The 15,955-nt window shown below is 35.0% G+C and overlaps 1 protein-coding gene across 2 annotated transcripts in view; it reads right to left on the bottom strand.

Annotated features, from left to right (window-relative positions):
* Window positions 1-317: 317 nt before the first annotated feature.
* LOC138305442 (uncharacterized) overlaps window positions 318-15,955 on the bottom strand; it is a 66,535-nt gene continuing 50,897 nt past the window's right edge. The window contains exons 10-14 of one of the 2 annotated variants that reach the window (XM_069245671.1): window positions 15,607-15,846; window positions 5,035-5,159; window positions 3,719-4,038; window positions 924-1,812; window positions 318-682 (exon numbers count right to left, since the gene is read on the bottom strand). In XM_069245671.1, the coding sequence (XP_069101772.1) occupies window positions 623-682; window positions 924-1,812; window positions 3,719-4,038; window positions 5,035-5,159; window positions 15,607-15,846 (1,634 nt within the window). In that variant the 3' untranslated portion in view covers window positions 318-622. The remainder of the gene's footprint in view (window positions 683-923; window positions 1,813-3,718; window positions 4,039-5,034; window positions 5,160-15,606; window positions 15,847-15,955) is intronic. The other variant, XM_069245670.1, reaches the window with a different exon arrangement.

Here is a 15,955-nt window from a genome sequence, read left to right as displayed (position 1 = left end):
AATTGGTGTTTACTCGTGTACATAAGTCTAATTAACACAAAAAATAATATAAAAAAATGTATTTTGCTTTGGTACATGCGCATTCAGTAGTTCATTCCATATAGGATATAGTGGTACGGATTTTTTTCGGATGCAATTAATTATTTTTCATATTTTTAACTTGAAGTAAGATTTTAAGCTCAAACTTTTCAATGATGGTAATGGTGTAAAGTAAGTAACTTTTGTAACTAAAGAAAAATACTAAATCGTCTGCTCCAGTTTTTAATAGTGAAAAAATACCATTTGTCAGCGACGGAGCATCTTTAAGGGATCTTTCTAAAATTTCACATGTAGGTCTCTCTAAGGCCCTAGTTGTGCATATTGCATTTTGAGACCTGTAAGTCTACAAGATGGCCACTAGGTAACCATCATGAATTTTAATAATCAAACTTTGTGCCAGCTTTTTCTCAGAAAGTATTGAAGGGACCGTTCTCAAATTTCACATGTATGTTCCCCTAGGGCCATATATAAATTTCTTCGCATGCAAATCGATTTTGATTGGAATTTTTGTATTTCTATTTCATAAGAAATTATACTGGGTATCTTAATACCATTTAACCTACTTTAGCCTTCCATTGCCCGACTATTGACGTATTGAATAATGTTGATTAAACCACTTACCCGTGCTTGACTTGTTGTCACTCTGGAAATAAGTTTTAAAAATAAAATATAAAATCAAATAAAACGCATTGAATTAATTATTAGAGATGAAAAGGATAGGAATATGGATCTATATTTAAAGAAATTCCAACGGCGACAGAGCATAGATTAGTATTATCATTTTTATAATAATTAATTACTAATAATTTGTTTTTATGTCAAATTAACACAGCAATGACTTAAAATAAATGACAGTAGGTAAATTATCAAAATATTGTCGTTACTTTGTTTTCTGGTTCCATCCATAGTTTTGCATCGGATCTGTGAAGAGAGTGCTGTCTCTTACAACACCGTATCCTTTCTTCTTCTGCGAAAGCATCAATAGGAACAGGACATCGGTCATTGCATATACTATGCCGACAATGTAGACACAGTTTATATTCAATGTTTTTGTGGTGAAACTGTGTAAAAATCTGCAGCAACATCTCGATGATATGTTTTCGTGCAAATTCATATTTTCCTCTAGAAATTTTCTGTTTGTTATGATTGACTAAAGTACAGCTCACGACGGCACCTCTACAGCTTAATAACAGAGAACACTCGGGGTTTATCATTAAGCATGCAGACCCCCTTTGGATAAGAGGTTTTCCTGTCGCTTCATCCTTCTTGACTTGAAGGTCGTTCCCTTGTGAAATGCATACTGCTAATAGTTTATCGAATATCGCAGGAATAGGTTTCCTTGTGAAGACAAAACACAGGGTTTTGGATATAACTGCCTCAGTGTCATCCAGTATGGGCTGGAAGAGCGTATCCTCTGTTGAAGGAAGAATACTTGGAACTATCCACAAACGTTCTTTTCTTTCGTCCTTCACTGCCACAATAAGATGCAAGCGCTGCATGATTCCAAGGAGGAAGTGTTCATATTCACGATATCGTCTTTCCCAGAGGTTTTGAAGTAATGTCAATGTCAGAATTCCTGTCTTATGAAACTGTCTCATGTGGGCATAAAAAGGACGTTGATGGTATTGATCTACAAATCGCATTGCTTTGATGATACAACGAAATGCTTCCACAACCAGTTGCGGATGAGTGACGATATACGGCTCACTGTGATATGCATCCTCCTCTGTTTTGTTTTCGAAAAACAATATGTTCCCTGTTAGATGCATGTACCTGTTATTAAGATGATAAGATAGGAAATATATAATCACATTTATAGAAAGATCTTTTAATCATTTAACTGACAACTGCACATACTTCAAATTCCATTGATCCAAAAAAGCGTTTTTAATTAAAAAATATATATTTCAACTATCCTTGAATTTTGTCCACCGAATTTGATAAAGCTCTAGTGCCTTTTCATAACTAAAATAGGGTAGGTAACCATTGCAATGACATTAGATATATATATATTTAAGCATTAAAATACTTCCTATGGTATCTATTGTCTATATAGATGCCAGAGCTTTGCAGCTAGCGTCAATCTGATTAAAATACATATCCTTATTATCACTACGTTAGATAAGCCTCTATTGAACGAAGTGGTTATAAGGATCTGTATTTCAATCAGATTGCAGCTAGCGTATTACGAAATGATTGTCTGCAAAGCTCTGGCATCTATATAGACCATATATGCCATAGGAAGATAGTTTAGTGCTTATATTTTACATTATCAACTCATTTTGGGGTCTCTGCATTAACACTATGTTAGCTAGACCAGGGAAATCGTAAGTCAACGACGATTGAAATAGTTATTTTGACGGTGATCAGTTGATGTCACCACGTCAACATTAGTGACGTCATAATGGTCATGTTTTTGGTGTCAGTTATACCGTCAGTTACTTCACTTTGCCTTGGTGACAGTGAAACACGTGATACCGAACAAACTTACATCCAATTTATGGTTACCCCGCATCCTATAATATGCCTTTAACGTGTGTATAACGAATTAATTCCGTTGGTCCCACAAATTCATTATATGTTTTATCAATCTGTTTAAAGATGCTCCACCGCTGACAAATGGTATTTTTTCACTATCAAAAACAGGAGCAGACGATTAAGTATTTTTCTTCAGTTACAAAAGTTACTTACTTTACATTACTATCACCATTGGAAAGTTTGAACTTCTAATTTTATTTCACGTCAAAAATATGAAAAATAATTAATTGCATCCCGAAAAAATTCCGTGGCACTATATACTATATAGAAGGAAGTACTGATTGCGCATGCACTAAAGACAAAATGCATTATTCTATATTATGTTTTTGTGTTAATTAGGCATATATATACACGATTAAACACCTGTTATTGTTCAAATGATGAATATCATTTATGCTCTCTCGGCGGTGGAGCATCTTTAAAATACAGGTCCTTATTATTACTACGTTAGATAAGAGGATCTGACAACATCAGGGATCACGTTCGGATGATCGTGTTACCACGTGTACTTCAGATCAAATTCATTTTCTAAACATTGCCATTTCGTCCCAGTATACTTTGGCGAGATGACTACGTACGGGAAAATAATTCGGACAGCTTTTTCAAAGTATATCGTCCCCAGTCAAGATTCTGGCAGTAGCAATGAGATTGGCCATTTTGCAGAGGCCACCAGAACGTAACCCCTGATGGGATGTTGTCAGATCCTCTTATCAAACGTAGCGATAAGAAGGAACTGTATTTTAATCAGATTGATGTTTTATTGTCCAGGACACGGATTTCTTGTATTTTATTATTATTATTATTATGACATATACACTCTGCCACTGGTCACATTATACTATGAACCAGTTATCCTTCAAATATAAAAGGCAAAACTAATTGCGCCATTACTTTGTACGCTCAGACGAAAAAGAAATCAAGATGTTTACCCCTTCCACTATAATTAAAACGTTAATGAAAATATTCATACCAGTGAAGTTTTCAGCGAGTATGATAACATGTGTACAACTTGCCACTTCTGGTAATAATATATTTTTCAGGTAAACAAATCCTGCTAATATTGTGCTAAGAAAAATCACTAATTATATAATATGATTGACATATATTTATACAGCATACATCTATATTTTAGTAATCTTACCGCAAGAAAGTCTTTATTTCATCCGCGTCTCCAATAGAGACTTCATTCCTTGAGTCAATATCTATAACTTCAGATAGTTTGACGATGTATCGCTTTTGTTGTTTCAAACTTCGTAGATCTATATCGAGGTTTAACCAGGTTGCTGGAATCATCTTGCCCCAATTCTTCTGGTGTTTAGCAACTTCGACAATGTGATCCCTTATTTGTTGAAAACCAGGGTCATCCTTGTTTGTGTTGTCTACGAGATACACATTGGTATCGCTAGATATTCCTTCCATCGAATCAAACAGTTTGTCTTTACTTTCTTTCTTTTCTTTTTCCTGAAGACAATATTTAAAGGGCAAAAGTCTTACTATACCAGAAGAAACAACACGAACATACTGCGGTCTCCCAAAATACGCACCTCGCACTTCACACACGCTACACACTGCATACATGGGAGGCCGTCTTTACATGACCCTGGCTGTTATGCTATGGACGTTAGAATAATCAAACAAGCAAACAAACATTAGTTTTATACCTTGCTGTGAGACGCCTATTCACATTTTTGCAAGCAGTACACCTAGTCGGTGTGGATAACAGTTGGCAATGATGGACGGATTATCTGATTTAATCAATGAGAAGATTTTTTCTGTGTCTGTAGAATGTTGTAATGGTTAGTTGGTTAGCGAAAATTCTTCAAAACACATTAGGTCATTGGGGACGGCCTCTCTTGCATAACACCTTAAGTTATTTGAGGAGGGTATCCCTCGCATATATACCATAAATGACGATGACGTCAGTCAGACAAAAGTAGTTTGAATTTACTAATTAAAGTTCAAAAATATAATAGTGATATTTTAATTAGCGATTTCTGTTCTCTTTTTCTTACTTGGTAAACATCTTGCGATGTGCGATTATAACCAAATTAAATATATGATTTCGTACGCTACCCCAGGCGCACAATAGCCATTACAGTGTCATGACCCTGGCTGTTTATAGGACGTTGATTAATCATTAAAACAAACAAACAAACAAACACTGTCAAGACCACAAATTCGTCCATTTTCAGAATAAAAAAAATATCTACATGTATTCTTATTTTTTTTTTTTTGAAATCTTTAGATTTACTGATATGCAAATGAGTTGAGTTACTTGTTTTTTATTTTATTTCGCGAATATTTGATATTGAATCTCAAAAACGGAAGTCGGCATTGGAATGTGCACGCATTTACAGGAAATGGATAACAGTTTTTTACCGGAACGATTTCAATTAACCCTTTTATCTTTAGCTATCAGTATTTAACATATCGTTGATATATACATACATTACATACCGAGTTTCCTAGTTTGTCCAAATGAGAGCCGACGAGTATTATCGGTGGCGTGAGTTTGGAAGTGGTTGTTTCCGATTGTTCTGTTGAATAGGTCTTTATCAAATCTTGCCACGTGTACAGTTTTTCTGTAATAAAGAAATCATATATATCATATACATAATTGCCGTTACAATCTAAATGGCGGGAAAAAGATGTTCCTACCCGAAAAGACGATTTATAGAATCGGGCAGAATCTGGCAGGATCGAGCAGAATCGGACACAATCTAGCAGGATCAGAGTACAAAATAGTCATTAAAATGATAAATATGTATTAAATTAAAGTGTAAATATCAATATTATAAATTTTTAACCTATTTTGACCAAAAAAAAAAATTTAAAAAAAATATATATATGTATTTTTCTCGCATGGTCTAAAAGAAATTTACAGTGCAGGATTGGTCAATTTTAGAACAAATAGATACAACTTCTGTAATCTAAATCAGAGAAATAATATTCGAAACAGTTTTAAATGACTATGGTCTTCATAGAGAAATGTGAAATACATAGGTTTTTCCACAAAATCCACTAAATATAATAATCGCGCAAAGATCAGAGTTCGGACTTGACGGCTTGGCAGGATAGGTCTTTCCTACTAACATTTATATAAATCATGTTCTAATTTGTTTAATGGGAATAATTATATTCGTTTATTATTAATTTAACTAATTGATATATGTATGAACTAAAAAGAGAAGAAATTTATATGTATATTGCGCTAGCTTAGAAAACAGTCAAATGATCCAAAACGACGATTTAAAGGATCGGGCAGAAACAGTTTTACCGTTAAATATTCTATAAACACTTATTTTACGTTCAATTTGGACAATATGGACACAAATTTGCTGAGAAACTGACTTCGTGTCGCCAGGATCATTTATTTGAACTTTATTGATATGTCAACAATAATTAATATAATGATCATTTTTTTTACTCAATAGGTTCCATAACAGTTAAGCAGAACAATACTTGTAAGATGTAATGTGCTTCCTTTATAGGTAGGATCGGCCTTTATTTCGTCAGGATCGGCCTCTAATAAGGCAGGATCGGACTCAAATAAGAATAGATCGGACTCTAAAAAGGCAGTATCGGACTCTAAAACAGACAAGCAGACAGACAGGCAAACCAATTCAATATAATCAACCCCCCTCTTGCCACTGAACTCTTTGTTGCGCGGGATGGGGTGGGGAATAGCAATGTTTTACTATATTACATTTTCAAAAGGCTGTTAATAGGACGTTAATTATTCAAACAAACAAACAAAAACATTCTTGATATTTCTGAAGTTTTTCAATGTGTCCAAATTAACATAAAAACATTTAAAAACCATGTTGGGGAAAATACTGATTTAATACTACTCATTAACTATTTATGTGTATAGCTAAGATCAAGACTGTTATTTAACTTGCCCTTTAAGTTTTCCCTAAAATGACCATAGTTGTATTTTTGGTGTTTGTTTGTCAAAATATCACCAAAAAAATCAACCAAACAAACACCAAAAAAATCAACCAAAGTATTTTTCTAAAAGTATTATAAAACATTCTGCTATACGTAATTAGCATACTAAATGCTAAAATAATAGGAACTAAAAGGTGATATACATTAAAACTTGAAGTTCTGGCTGCCAAAGGAGGTATTATTGCATATTTGACCATATGACCTTTGACCCCTTACTTTGACCTCACTGCATGGTCAAAATATTTTGCCGAAAGAGGATGACTTACTGAACATTTTGGTATATAGTGTCAAATTTCATCAAGAAGTGGCCACGGAACCCCCAAAACCCGACATAAGCCACCGGACTATAAGGCAGGATCTTTTTTTTTTTTTTTTTTTTTTTTTAACATAAAAGTTTATTCATAATAGGCATGTTATCATGATACATGTAGTGTCCTCACACAGGAGGAGATCCATTCATCATCCCCACTTTCATACATAGCTAGGCCTAGAACCTACAGATTTATGTCGTGATACCTTATATCAAGGGAGGTAACTCTTAATACCACCCGGAAGTCAGTAATTTCACGCGAAACACATGTACGGTATCCACATGTTGGCGTCTACACGTGGTCCACTTAAGCTAGCTATAGTCTACACTTTGGTGGTAAAGATAAACAGTTGTCTACTATTTCAGGTAAGTGAACTGCTTAATTTATATTATTATAAAAAAGACCATTTTTCCAAATACATTTTTGTATTGTTATTACCATTTCTAGCACAGGGTCCTGGGAGTCTAGTAAGCTTACACTCTAGCCCTGGCTGCTCTATACATGTAAATAAATCTTTCATACTCCAGCAGTCTAAGATACAAAGTTACAAACTACCGGTAAATTGTTATTTAAATAATTTCTAGGTCAATATCCAAAGTTCCTGTACAGTTTATACCAATTAATGTAAACAAAAGTACTTCACAGTGATTTTTACACATTGTCATACATGCAACTAAATGTAGTTCATATGAAATAATACAAAATTATATTCAGTTTAAAATTAAATGTAATTGACACTATAATTATTTTGATTTGCTATTATTTCTTTCAGCAACAGTTGGATTTATTCTAAAAAGTGCCTGTTGAAGCTATGTCGATGCTGTTTGTGTTATTTCAAGTGATCCATTGCCATTGGGATTTTATTTTCTAAAGAAAGTTAGTGTTGTTGATACTACAGACGAAGATCGGTGTATATCAAGTGGATATTCAAAATTGCAGCTGAACAATTAAATTATTACTTTGTATCACAATGTATGCTAATTATAATAGACCAAGTTGACTGAAATTCTTAGAATAAAATGTCAAGTCTGCTATAAACATACTATATATGTCAAGACGTTTTTGCCTTTTGTCACTGACATAGTAAGATTTATATATTGTGTATCTTGCAAGTGCAAGCAAAAAATTAAATTGTTTACACATCTTATTTTCCGGATAATAACCCAAAACTATATATTTCAGAGATCGTACATTTATAAATATTCCTATTTTATAAAGATTCATTGTCAGTTTATTCCAAAACATTTCCACATGAAAAAATGTGTGTTGTCGTCCACCTTATTACAATATGGACACAATTCCGAATTTTCTATTCTCCACCTTTTCAGATTTTTTCTAGTTGGAATTATATTATGAATCAATTTCCATTTGAAAATTTTTAATGAATTGTCATGTAAATTTTTTAAATTAAATTTCAAAATTTCACAGAACTCATTGATATCACATCGGAAAATGATATCTCCATTTTTCTAATAGGTTTGGTTTTTCTATTTTATGATTAAGTAAGGTTTTATATAAGAATTTGTTTGTATGTCCATTCAATACTTGAATTTCATCTTTATTTTTACTTGGCTCTGTTCTTACTTGTGTTTTCATTTTTTCTATCCATGTTTTCGGTATTGATTTTTTTAATTTGACAAGTTCTGCAATCCAGTTTGCTTTGCAAACTAGTTTTTCATAGATGCTAGCGTCATTAATTTTTCCCAGTTTCATCAAATAAATCTTTTATTTGTATTATATTACTGTTGATCCAATTTTTAAAAATAATAGATTTACCCTCGTAAGTAATGCTGGAGTTACCCCATATTATCTCATTATGCACGTATGTTGGTAAAGCATTTCGCTCTTGTGATCTAAATTTAATCCAAGACTGTAGTATTTTTTTTATAAAAAGCTGGGACCTCTTCAATATTATGTATCTTTTTAAGTGATTTGATATTCATTCTGAATATTAGTGAATTGTTACCAAATTTATCATAATAGAGTTTAGGTATTATTGTCCAGTTCGAAAAAGTATTTTTTGTGTCAAATAGTCTTTTCACCCATGTAATCCTAAGCATTTCTATATGCGTTTCAATATCTCTGATCTGACTTTAAAAAGGAAGGTTTGGACTTTAAAAAGTTAGGATTGGACTCTAAAAAGGCAGGATCGGAATCTAAAAACGTAGGGACGGACCCTTAAATGGTCTTACTCAATTTTGTTCTTTTTTTTTATTTTGGCTGGAGATCGGATAGGCTGGACTCTGTTGTTTGTAGAAGTTTGTAGAAGTGAAAGCAAATTTTATTTACATTTCATACAAAATAAAATGAAAGCCATCTGCTACGATGATATAATGATAATAATCATGGTCTGCATTTAATTTGGTAGGATCGAGGTTTAATTTGGCAGGATCGGGCTTTATTTAGGCAAGATCGGACTCTTAATAACGTCATATATCGTAATTGTCGATCTTTCGCCCGTCCCTGATACACTTTATACTATGTCGTCGTTCGTCAGTGTGATAAGTTCACCGCCCTGACCTATTTCTAGGTATTCCATAGTAAGGAAATGGTGACGGTTTACTTATCGAGCTACTTATCATGTCACGTGTGGTAATTGTATATTTTTTCAGGAAAGTTATTACTTTTTTGTCGTTCAGTCTATGTCGTTTTTTCAGCAATTTTTCGGTTTGCCTGTCCCGGTAACACCTGAATCTGTGAAAATGTCTATTGTGTTCGTCGTTGGTCTTCCTAACCCAAACGTCTCTGGTTGTTACCTAGTCGTTGCGGTTCACTAACCTTTGTCTGTAAAATGTCCTCCAAACGTCTTTTGAAGTATGTAAAGAAATTTGGAGCTGTAGATTGACATGTCTCAAATTCGTCACAGTTGATGGCTTTAACCATGGCCCGTTCTTCATCAGTCCCAATCACGAAGTTTGATAGGTCAGTACCAGTCAGTTTACACCTAATGTGTGCGAAAAAGCTGCTGTAGCTTTCGTGGTCACTGCTGTCATGTATAAACATGGGCTCGGCGATAGTATCTTGTTTCGTCACTGTCAACTGTTTAGAGCATGAAGCCGTCACATGTATATCGCACAGACAAAAAGTCTTGTCAAACCTTAGAACTGTTCGTCCAGAACAACATAAATTCTTTGTCTGTCAAGTGTTCGTCTGTTTAAAAGGACAACACCTGGAGTTTTGCCTGAAAAATGTATAACGGATCTTACAAATGGATGATTGTCTTTTATAAAATTCTGAAGTTGAATTATGTTGTCGACAATGTTTGTTCGTCCACATGTCAACTGTCCAGTCTGGTCTTGTCAGTTTCGCATTTACTGTCGTCGTTTAGCGTCTCTTACTTGTTTATATGATTTTGGACCTGGCAATACGTCGTGATTAATTGTTAATTTGGTGTAGATTTTTTAGGTCTGGAATTTCCATCCTCTAACCAGTTTGTTCATTCCGCCCAAAACGTCAGTCGGCGTCCGTAGGTAGTCATTTGTATCTGTCTTCATGTTCTCATGGGATACCAGTCCAGGATATATACCGCAATATTCTACAACTGCTAAGTGTCTGTTACTATTCATTCTACCCCGTGATCCCGACCATGTCACGCGTTTTTTGTAACTATTGTCAGTTTTTATCGTCCGATATTGTCTTTGAACCTCTATTTAATCATCCGGTCGTGGCTTGGGGTCAAATGGTGTATAGGAACAAATTCCTTTCGGAACGGTTTCCTTACAGTTCATCTTTTGTCCGTCAATCGTTCGCGTAAACAGTTTCTTCAAGTCATGTCCGTCATCAGTAATGGAATACGTCGTTTTTTGGTGAACACACACTTTTAGTATCCAAAACCCCACAGTCGTTAGAAAATGCAATAGTCATATTTTTGTCCGTTTTTGAAATTTGTTCTGATTGTCAATTACGAAGTATACATTTTGTTTGGTACCTGGTGGCACCGAGTCAATGTAATCTGCCGAATTCAGTAGTAAGTCAACCACAGTCGGGGTATCAAGGAATGTGCCTTCATCTAACTGTCCTGTTTAAACACCTATGTCAGCCTGCGTGTCAGCCTGCGGACCACCGTCAACTTCACCTTCCGTCTCGTTATCCTCAATGTCATTTATGCTAACCTCGTCATCCCTTTCTTCTACTTAGTCACAATCCTTACTGCCTAAACTGTCATTTATGTCCCTTTCCTTAAACATTTCTGTCCAGTCACGGCTGTCTTCAAATGCATTAAACGCATCACCGTCTTCGTCATTTCCTTCGCTTTCTCTTTTCTGTACATTTTCCCTCTCTTTCTCTCAAGTACTTCACTTTCTCACAACAGACTTTCTCTTTTTCTTTTGCATGTTTCCCAAAGTTCAGCTCATTCTTATTTCCCTCTTTCTTTTCTTTTGCCCTTCTCTCCTTTGATTCCCTCCATTTTGACGTCAATGTTTTTCACTTCGCTATCACGCTTCTCTTTCAAGCCGCCGTCCCTCTCCAATTTTGCACCATATCCCTTCCATCGTTTCCTGCAACCTCCCGTTTTTTTTCATTCATTCCGCCATTGCTGTCCCATTGCTCTCATCTCTATCTCCACTATCTCTCTCCACTTTCTCACTCCCTGCCTGTCTCTTATCTTTCATGTTTACCTCACAACACTCCCCCTTCCCTTTCTCTCCACATTCATTTTCTCTTGTTTCTCCATACTCTGCACTGTCTTTCAATACACAGCCGTCTGTCATATTGATACTGTCAGGTTCTCTTGTTGGTAAAAGTATAGAAGTGTTAAAGTTTATAGAGTCCTATCCTGCCGAAATAAAGTCCGATCCTGACTTTTTAGTGTCCTATCCTGCCTTTTTAGAGTCTGATCCTGTATAAACATGGGCCCCAAGAATAAAGGCGGGGCGAAAGTATCTTGTCACGTCACTGTCAAATGTTTAAAACATGAAGCCGTCACATGCATATCACACAGACAAAAAGTCTTGTCAAACCTTAGAACTGTTCGTCCAGAACAACATAAATTCTTTGTCTGTCAAGTGTTCGTCTGTGTAATGGACAACACCTGGAGTTTTGCCTGAAAAATGTATTACGGATCTTACAAATGGATGATTGTCTTTTATCGAATTCTGAAGTTGAATTATGTTGTCGACAATGTTTGTTCGTCCGTATGTCATCTGTCCAGTCTGGTCTTGTCAGTTTCGTATTTACTGTCGTCGTTTAGCGTCTCTTACTTGTTTATATGATTTTGGACCTGACAATACGTCGTGATTAATTGTTTGTTTGTTTTTTTATTAAAGATGCTCCACCGCCGACAGAGCATAAATGATATTCATTATTTGAACAATAATTGGTGTTTAATCATGTATATATATGTCAAATTAACACACAAATGATACAAAATAATATATTTTTGCCTTTGGTGCATGGGCAATCAGTACTTCATTCCATATAGAATATAGTGTCACAGAATTTTTTTCGGGATGCAATTAATTATTTTTTGTAATTTTAACTTGAAATAAAATTAGAAGCTCAAATTTTTCAATGGTGGTAATGGTTTAAAGTTAGTAACTTTTGTAACTGAAGAAAAATACTGAATCGTCTGCTACTGTTTTTGATAGTGAACAAATACCATTTGTCAGCGGTGGAGCATCTTTAATTAACGTCCTATTAACAGCTATGGTCATGTAAGGACGGCCTCCCATGTATGCGGTGTGTTGCATGTATGTTGTGCGAGGTGCGTGTTTTGTGAGACTGTGGTATGTTCATGTTGTGCCTTCTTGTATAGTGGAACTGTTGCCAATTGTTAATTTGGTGTAGATTTTTTAGGTCTGGAATTTCTGTCTCTAACCAGTTCGTTCATTTCGCCCAAAAACGTCAGTCGGCGTCCGTACGTAGTCTTTTGTATATGTCTTCTTGTTCTCATGGGATACCAGTCCAGGATATATACCGCAATATTCTACAACTGCTAATTATAAGTGTCTGTTACTATTCATTCTACCCCGTGATCCCGACCATGTCACGCTTTTTTTGTAACTATTGACAGTTTTTAACGTCCTATATTGTCTTTGAACCTCTATCATATCATCCGGTCGTGGCTGGGGGTCAAATGGTGTATAGGAACGAATTCCTTTCAAAAGGCTTTCCTTACAATACATCTTTTGTCCGTCAATCGTTCGCGTAAACAGTTTCTTCAAGTCATGTCATCAGTAATGTAATACGTCGTTTTTGGTGAACACCCACTGTTAGTATCCAAAACCCCACAGTCGTTAGAAAATGCAATAGTCATATTTTTGTCCGTTTTTGAAATTTGTTCTGATTGTCAAGTACGAAGTATACATTTTGTTTGGTACCTGGTGGCACTGAGTAATCTGTCGAATTCAGCAGTAAGTCAACCACAGTCGGGTAATCAAGGAATGTGCCGTCATCTAACTGTCCTCCTGTTTAAACACCTATGTCAGCCTGAGTGGCAGCCTGCGGACTACCGTCAACATCACCTTCCGTCTCGTTATCCTCAATGTCATTTATGCTAACCTCGTCATCCCTTTCTTCTACTAAGTCACAATCCTCACTGCCTAAACTGTCATTTATGTACCTTTCCTTAAACATTTCTGTCCCAAAGTTCAGCTCATTCTTATTTCCCTCTTTCTTTTCTTTTGCCCTTCTCTCCTTTGATTCCCTCCATTTTGACGTCAATGTTTTTCACTTCGCTATCACGCTTCTCTTTCAAGCCGCCGTCCCTCTCCAATTTTGCACCATATCCCTTCCATCGTTTCCTGCAACCTCCCGTTTTTTTCATTCATTCCGCCATTGCTGTCCCATTGCTCTCATCTCTATCTCCACTATCTCTCTCCACTTTCTCCCTCCCTGCCTGTCTCTTATCTTTCATGTTTACCTCACAACACTCCCCTCCCCTTTCTCTCCACATTCATTCTCTCTTGTTTCTCCATACTCTGCACTATCTTTCAATACACAACCGTCTGTTAAATTGATACCGTCAGGTTCTCTTGTTGGTAAAAGTATAGAAGTGTTAAAGTTTACAGAGTCCGATCCTGCCGAAATAAAGTCCGATCCTGACTTTTAAGTGTCCTATCCTGCCTTTTTAGGGTCCGATCCTGCCTTTTTAGTGTCCGATCCTGACTTTTAAGGATCCGATGCTACCTTTTTAGAGTCTGATCCTGCCGAAATAAAGTCAAATCCTGCCTACCTATAATGGAACCTATTGAGTAAAAGATATAATAATAATACTAATTATTACTGATATATTAACATAGAAAATAAATGATCCTGGCGAAATTTGTATACCGTATTTATTTTAACTGAGCCACGCAACTTTTACCTTGTTTAGTACATTAAACTTCTTGCCATATTTCATATATAATGGTATTGGTTGTATAAAATAACGTGTAATAGAGGTAATAATTAAGTGTTTCACACAAAATCTATATATCAGTAAAAACCATTAAAAAGTCTATTTCTGCTCGATCATGTTAATCGTCATTTAGATCATTTAACACTCATCTAAGCTAGCGCAATGTACATTGATAAATTTTCCCTTTTCAGTTCATACATATATCAATTACTTAACTAATACTAATAATGTTATTCTTATCAAATCTTATTAACAGTAGTATATGTAGAGTCCACTTTATCCGAACCGCAAATTGCAATTGACTTTACACCATTAGTAATAAATAGATTTTGTGAAAATATCTATATAATTCATTGTTTTGATTTTTTTTTCTTCTCGAATTTAGATTAGCTAGTCTATCAGTTATAAAATTGATCGATCCTTATCGGTAATTTTCTGTCCGACCTGCATGAAAAATATGATTTTGATACTTTGTGGTCAAAATAGGTTAACAAATTGATAATATTGATATCTACACTTTAATTTTATATAAATTATCCTTTTAAATGGACAATTTAGCAGGGCTAATTATATTACATAACAACGAAACAAAAAGACATAAATGTATTGTTCTACATTCCTTATGAAACATATAACATGAAATATTAGACAAAAGAACATGCATCTAATAAGGTAAACTCACTACTGTAAGAGCGATTTGAGTAGTTCTAGACGAAAAAAATTCTTTTACTACACTGGCAAGGGCCTGGGTTCGGCATACAAGGCATCCGACCACGAGTTTGAACATTTCACATACATTTCACTACAGTGGACGTTTCTGGCACATCACAGTAAAACCAACTAATTTAATTTCTATTAGAACTGGTTTGTTTCCGAAATATGTGCAACTTTTAATATACTCTTGGATTGAATGATCCTTTTAACGACTTTTTTTGTACCCCGATCCTGTCCGAATCTGCCCAGTCCTGCCCGATTTTGTAAATCGTCTTTTTCTGTTAGAAGATGGTGTGCTGTGTAACCAATAAAGACAATCTCAATAAGATAATTCTTTAAAAAATTCAAAACAGTGCCTGTTATCGTTACATAATCAAGCGTGGTTTTGTAAACACAACACACCGCATACATGGGAGGCCGTCCTTACATGACCATAGCTGTTAATAGGACGTTAATTAATCAAACAAACAAACAAAAATGTAAACAATCCTCATTTCTGCATATTTCCTTGCATGTCGCACATTGTAATTGATCACTCTTTAATTTTGTATTATAGAATACATATCTGTTTTAATCAGATCGACAGCAAACTCGGTATGTTATTATTATGCTATAAGTTGTTGTGATTTTAACAAACAAAACACAAGTCAAGATTGCCTTAATAGCAAAAAGTAATTGATGTCTGTATATCATCTTAATTAAAAATGAACAAACCTAGATTTGCTTTGTCCTGAAGAAAATCATCTGCGTTGAAAACAATTATGTAGACAGCGTCAGAACTCATGAAGATATGATGAGTCGCCTCATAAACGTCATCGCCAGCGAAATCCCAAATGGAAAGGAGAGCCTCATCGTCTTTGAGGACGTCTACGCAATTTACATCTCTAAGTGTACTCTTCATTTTCTCCGAATCATTCCTTTTTCTTTTGTATGAAGGAGATGAAGAATCTGATGCTTTACCAACAGAAATAAACCCTTGATTTATGGATGAGAAGTCAATTGTCTCGTATGAAACTTTTTTCTCATATAGATTTTGAGAAATATGAGTTCATAGCATAAACGA

The sequence above is a fragment of the Argopecten irradians genome, chromosome 13 (genome assembly GCF_041381155.1).
Source record: "Argopecten irradians isolate NY chromosome 13, Ai_NY, whole genome shotgun sequence".
NCBI classification, from domain to species: Eukaryota; Metazoa; Mollusca; class Bivalvia; order Pectinida; family Pectinidae; genus Argopecten; species Argopecten irradians.
The sequence above is the reverse complement of the archived record's forward strand: the minus strand, read 5'-3'. Positions and strand labels throughout refer to the sequence as shown.